The sequence below is a fragment of the Ictidomys tridecemlineatus genome (assembly GCF_052094955.1).
Source record: "Ictidomys tridecemlineatus isolate mIctTri1 chromosome X unlocalized genomic scaffold, mIctTri1.hap1 SUPER_X_unloc_1, whole genome shotgun sequence".
NCBI lineage: Eukaryota > Metazoa > Chordata > Mammalia > Rodentia > Sciuridae > Ictidomys > Ictidomys tridecemlineatus.
The window spans coordinates 1-5,581 of NW_027520969.1; the positions used below are offsets into that span (position 1 = coordinate 1).

General features: G+C 46.4%; 1 protein-coding gene across 1 annotated transcript; it reads right to left on the reverse strand.

The window, feature by feature from the left end:
- Nucleotides 1–645: 645 nt before the first annotated feature.
- On the reverse strand, nucleotides 646–4,983 carry LOC144372384 (zinc finger X-linked protein ZXDB-like). Its single transcript, XM_078035783.1, has one exon. It carries the CDS (start codon nucleotides 4,887–4,889, stop codon nucleotides 2,424–2,426), a length of 2,466 nt encoding a protein of 821 aa, XP_077891909.1. The 5' UTR covers nucleotides 4,890–4,983; the 3' UTR covers nucleotides 646–2,423.
- Between the last annotated feature and the right edge of the window lie 598 nt (nucleotides 4,984–5,581).

Here is a 5,581-nt window from a genome sequence, read left to right on the forward strand (position 1 = left end):
AAGACTTATTAGCAGAACTTCCTGGCAAAAACTTTTTTAAAAAATGGAAACAATGAAACAAAAATCAACTTCTCATCTGAACTGTATAGAAAATAACCTCCTTTAAGATCTGAATCATATATACACAAAGAATTATCTAAGCTCTGAAAATAACCTCTTACTGTACATATAGTACTGTAGTGTACACTTGGCAAATGAGAAAAAAACTGTAAGAAAATTTTCCATGAGGAGAATGTCTGAGGGATAGTGGCAAAAAGGAGATTTATTCATTAAAAAATATGAAAGAAAGGACTAGAATGCACAGTCATGGAAGTGGTGTGGGGAGGAAATAAGCAGATGGTAAAAGAAACTTTAAAGGAAAAGAGCAACAAGTTACAACACAGGAATGAATCATGAAAGTTGTATGGGTAGACAGGGAGAGGTGAAAAGAATGTCTCTTCCTTGTTTGAAGCTATATATAAAATTGTCAGTAATAGCCAAAAACCAGTCAGTATATGAATTGGTTAAACTATAATTTGAAACACAATACAGACTTTGCAACAACTACTTTACAGGGTTGCTTTAAATGACAAGACACAAGTTGTGAAGGTGTTCCACAAACTGCAAATTCTGTAAACATAGTTTACACAATATTCAGATCCAATCTTTCCTTTCCTCCAGCTCTTAGAAACCATAAACAATGAACTCCCCAGACCACAGTCCTCTGCTCCATTATCAGATTTTCATGGAACTGTAGGCTACAACAGTCACCTAGAAGCCTGACATCAAAAACAGCAAAGATGTTGACAAAATGATCGAATCCAGACATATGCAAATAAACATGTGAGCAATGTCTCTATTTCTGGCATTTCCCACAACAATTCTGGGGAGAAAAATCACTCAATACAAGGTATAGAATTTCCTCTTCCTACTTACCCTAAACAACATAAATTTTTATTGTCTGCACAAGAATAGGATTAATATCACATTTCTCCCTTATATCAGAAGAACTTGTAGAGTCAAACGATAATATAAATTCAACAAAATATGCCAAAATACATAGTATATTTACTTATATGTTGGGAACTGGAGCAGAAGAAAAGTCTAAGGTTGTTATGTGCATGCATTCATTGTATGATCAGTTAACAGCTAGAAAACTGAGGCTCAGTGATGCTATCTTATTCAAGACCACTTGTCCAATACCACAGAGCACAAACTGGAAACTGTTTCATGACAAAGACCTGGCTGGCAATTCCACAACACAAACTCCCATCAAGAAAAAAAGCTCAAGAAGATAAAAAGTGATAAAAGCCAACACATTTTTTACTTTTTTTCTTATTAGTTTTATTTCTAGTTAAGAAAATATTTTGGCATTTAATACTATTTCTTCTAAACTTTTGAAAGTACTTCAAGCAGCATTTCCTCTTCCCCTAATTGTTGGTAATTCTACAAGAACAATTCATCATATCAGAATCAAAATTATCATGAATTAATCCATTGATCATCAGCAGCTGATAGAATCACAAAAAGGGAGAAAACCAGACATTATGAATACCTAATAGAAGAACACAACATGACCCATGAAACATTCATGCCCCCAAATCATTTCAATCTGATCGAGTCTCATAGAGCTAACTACTAAACTGAAAAAAGAAACTAGAGAAAAGTGAACACTACCACAAGGATGTAATCAGCAAAACAGACTGAAGCAAGTTGTTGATATGAAATAAATTAATGATTCCAATGAATAAAATTGAAAGAAAAAGATTGTAGAAAGAGAACTATAGATGAACAACATACTTGAGACTTATCTAAATTCTAAATTATAAAAAAATAATAGAACAAGTAGTATTTATGAGAAAATTGAAAGTTGGAAAATGTGGCTGATATTTACTGATATTAAGGAATTACTGTTGATACTAAGGATGATGATGGATTTTTTTCAAAAGAGGCCTAAATCTTTAAACATATTAAATACTGATGAATAAATGAATTCATACCTGGAATTCTCACAAAATTAAGAATAAAAGAGCAGGAATGTGCAGGAATCAAATCATTCATAAGTTGAAATTGTTTGCAAAGTAAATTGATGCTCATTATAATATAACTTAATTATATAGATGCTTAAAAAATTAATATTATCATTGAAAGGTGTCCCAAACTTTTAAGAAAGCATACATTAAAAGGAATAAAAGCACTGAAAAGAGCTTAGAAACAATGCACTCAAAGCACATCATTTTATAAATAAGGAAATTAAGGCTCAGATAGGTTAAGTGACTTGCTCAGGGTCACAGAACTTGTCAGTTCCAGACTCAAGATCAGAATTTAAATCTCCAAGCTTGTAGTCCAGGGATGTGTTCTTCTGCAAACCCTTCAGTCCAGAAGACCCTCAAAGTTGAGTGTTAATAAAGTAAGCCACATGGCAAGTAACAAATAGAGTTGATTCATACCAAAAATGGGCTGCCAGTCACTGTGATAAGATCTGTTTCTTTCTGAGAACCATGGTTTCCTGCTGGATTGGGGAATCCAAACTGGGTTTCTTCCTCCTGTCCAAAGAAGTCGGAGTCAGGATGTACATTCCAATCCGCTTTGGTTGGTGTCAGTAGTTCTGAAACACTGTTTTCACAAAGGGTGCTTGAAGGAGTCAGAGCTTCTGTGTCGACTGTTAACTTATTGCTGGGTGTCAAAGTCTGGGGCTCTGGACTCGAGTTTTTCATTGCCAAAGAACCCAGAGACCCCAGTGGCCCCACGCTTACACTGGAGACATCATCCATATCTAAGGGACCCTGCTGAAAAGCAGCAGCTGTCGTTCCAAAAAAGAGAGAGGTATCCAGGCTCTGAGGAAGGTCACTGGTGGCCATCAAGGCCCGAGGGTCCACAGCCTGCCCTAGAGAATTATTATTGTTGGCAGGCAGATTCCCTGCCAGAGTGGAGCTCACAGAAGCCACATCAATAGTCAGGATTCCAGAATTGACCAATGCGGTGTCCAGCACTGCAGCAGAACTCTTGCCAGGCACATCAGAGAAGAAAGACACTATCTCTGCATCGCTGAGATCATTCTGTCCCTGGCTGGTAAGCTCACTGCTGGGCGTGAGAGAATTTGCAGCTTCGAGCTGAGCTAAGAGATCCTGGCCAAGGTTGTGCCTTTTGGCCATGTGGGTCTTCATGCTGTGCTTGGATGTGAAGAGTTTATTACAGGTGGAGACAGGGCAACGACTCTTCCAAGTCTCCACATCCTGCAGGTGTTTCTTGGAGTGAATGTAGAGACTACTACGAGCAGAAAACCTGGCACAGCAGCCTTCCACAGGACACACGAAAGGTTTTGTGCCCAGGTGGGTTATGCTGTGGCCTTTCAGATGCTCGGCCCTTGTGAAAGATTTCCCACAGCCTTCTACAGGGCACGTGAACCTCCGGTCATCATCATGCTTCCTTTTGTGCCTTAAGAGTTTGGACATGCTGGTGAAATTCCAGCCACAGCCCTCAAAGTCACAAAGGAAAGGTCTCTCGCCTGTGTGGCTCCGCAGGTGAATTTTCAGCCTACAAGCCTTGTCATACTGTTTACTGCAGCCAGGGAAAGAGCAGGCAAAGAGTTCCTGTTCCCTGAAATGGGCGCGGTTATGGGAAAACAGGGCACTCACGGTAATAAACGTCTTCTTGCAGCCGGAAAACGCACATTGGTAGGGCCTCTCTGGCTCGAAGTGGCTGCGCTGGTGGGCACTGAGCTTAGCCTGCGTGGGGAAGCTCTCCTCGCACACCTCACATTTGAAGGAGTTCTCCTGCTCATGGCCCTTCATGTGTGCTTTGAGGTTGTACACAGTGGTGAAGCTCTTTCCACAGCCCTCCACCGGGCAGCCGAAAGGCCTTAGTTTGTCATGCGACTGCAGGTGCCTCTTGAGCTTGTAAGACGTGGTGAAGGTCCAGCCGCAGCCGCCCAGGGGGCACTTGAAGGGCCTCTGACCCTGGCTGCTGCTGTGCGTCAGCAGGTGCACCTTCAGCTGGTGTTTCTTGGCGAAGGTTTGTCCGCACTGCGCCTCGGGGCACAGGTACAGCACCACGCCTGGGGCCGGGCCCAGCGGCCCGCGAGGGCTCTGGGCGGCGGCCCGGCCCTCAGCCTCCTCCTCAGGAGCCGGGGCCGGCGCAGGTTCCGCCGGCTCGGCCAGCAGGAGCTCAGGCGGCAGCTCTGGGCAGTCACCCAACTGCGCGGTGTGCGGGAACCCAGCTGGCGGCGGGGCAGTTAGACCCCCAGGCTGCGGGAAAGGCGCGACCCCCGGCTCCCAGGCCGGCAGCGGGGGCGTGGTCAGGGTGAGGACGCCGTTCTCAAAACGCAACAGCAGGTCCTGGTTATGGATAGTGATGGTGCCTGCGAAGGCCGCCCCGTGGCCCGGGCCTGAGGCTGGAGCCGGGATCGGGATCGGGACCGGGACCGGGACGCGGACGGGGACCGGGACCGGGGCCGGGCCCGGGGCCGCGGACAGGCAGCGGGGGCCCAGCGCAGGGCGGCCCGCGGGGTTCGCGCCGCTCTCGTCCCCCTGGGGCCCCAGGCCCGCTTCGGCCTCCTCCCTCCACACGGGCCCTTCGGCCTGATCGGTGCCCGAGGTCTCCACGTCGCCACCCACCGGGTCAAGCAGCACCAGGAAGAAGTCGTCGCCGCCGCCGCTCGGGTGATTCGGCCTCGGCGCCAACGGGCTCGGGCTTGGGCCCGGGCCCCGGCCCCGTGAGGCCCTGCGGGCCTCCTCGCTCCGCGGCACGGGCCCGCCATCTTGGGCCCCCCGGAGCAGTAGAAGGCGCCGCGCGGGGGCCTGACCAGCCGGCGGGTCAGGGCCTCGGTGGACCCCGCCGCCGCCCGCGGGGCAATAACCGCCGCTGCCCTGTCTTGTCCCGCGAGCCGGGAGCAGCCTCGGGATTTCCATCTCTGCGTCCGTGAGGCTCGGCTGGAACCGGAGCCGCGGCGGAGGCGCGACCCCGCCCCCTGCCGCGGGCCCGAACACGTTCCTGAGAGGGAAAAAAAAAAAAAAAAAGTGCAATGCGCAGAAAGTGGCCCTATCAGATATTAAAACGTATTTAACGCCACAGTGATTTAAATATTCTGGTACTGGGTTTCTGGAACAAATAGGAAGCCCAGACTCAGAGCCTGATGCGCATAAATAAGTTCCACAGTTTATATTAGTAAGTAATCAAGATGGTCTTTTGAGGTAATGAGGAAATGACAGCTCATTCAGTGTTGGTTCTAGAGTACCTAGGTTTCTATCCGATAAAAGCAACGTAAATCTGTACCACATTGTATATACCTAAATGAACACACCCCAACCTCTCCTGGCAATAAGCATGTTGCTTAATACGTTTTGTGGATTAAAAATTATTGACAGGCTGACTGGCTGGATGGATTGATGGACGAGAGAAAATTTCTGAGAAAATGAAGTATGTGTCACCATTAAATTACCACAGTGCTAGGATTTCTGTTGCAGATGCCCCTACTCAAACTTCTATACTCTGAATTATCTTAAGCAAGGTCTTGGGAAATATTTTCCACATAGGATTTTGTCAGAGAATAGAATAGGAGATGGGGCCAAAACACATTAGCACAATTCTGCTTAGAAATGCT

What these genes read in the sequence shown, in the direction of transcription:
- LOC144372384 (XM_078035783.1), bottom strand. Translation starts at nt 4,889, where the DNA reads ATGGAAATCCCGAGGCTGCTCCCGGCTCGCGGGACAAGACAGGGCAGC.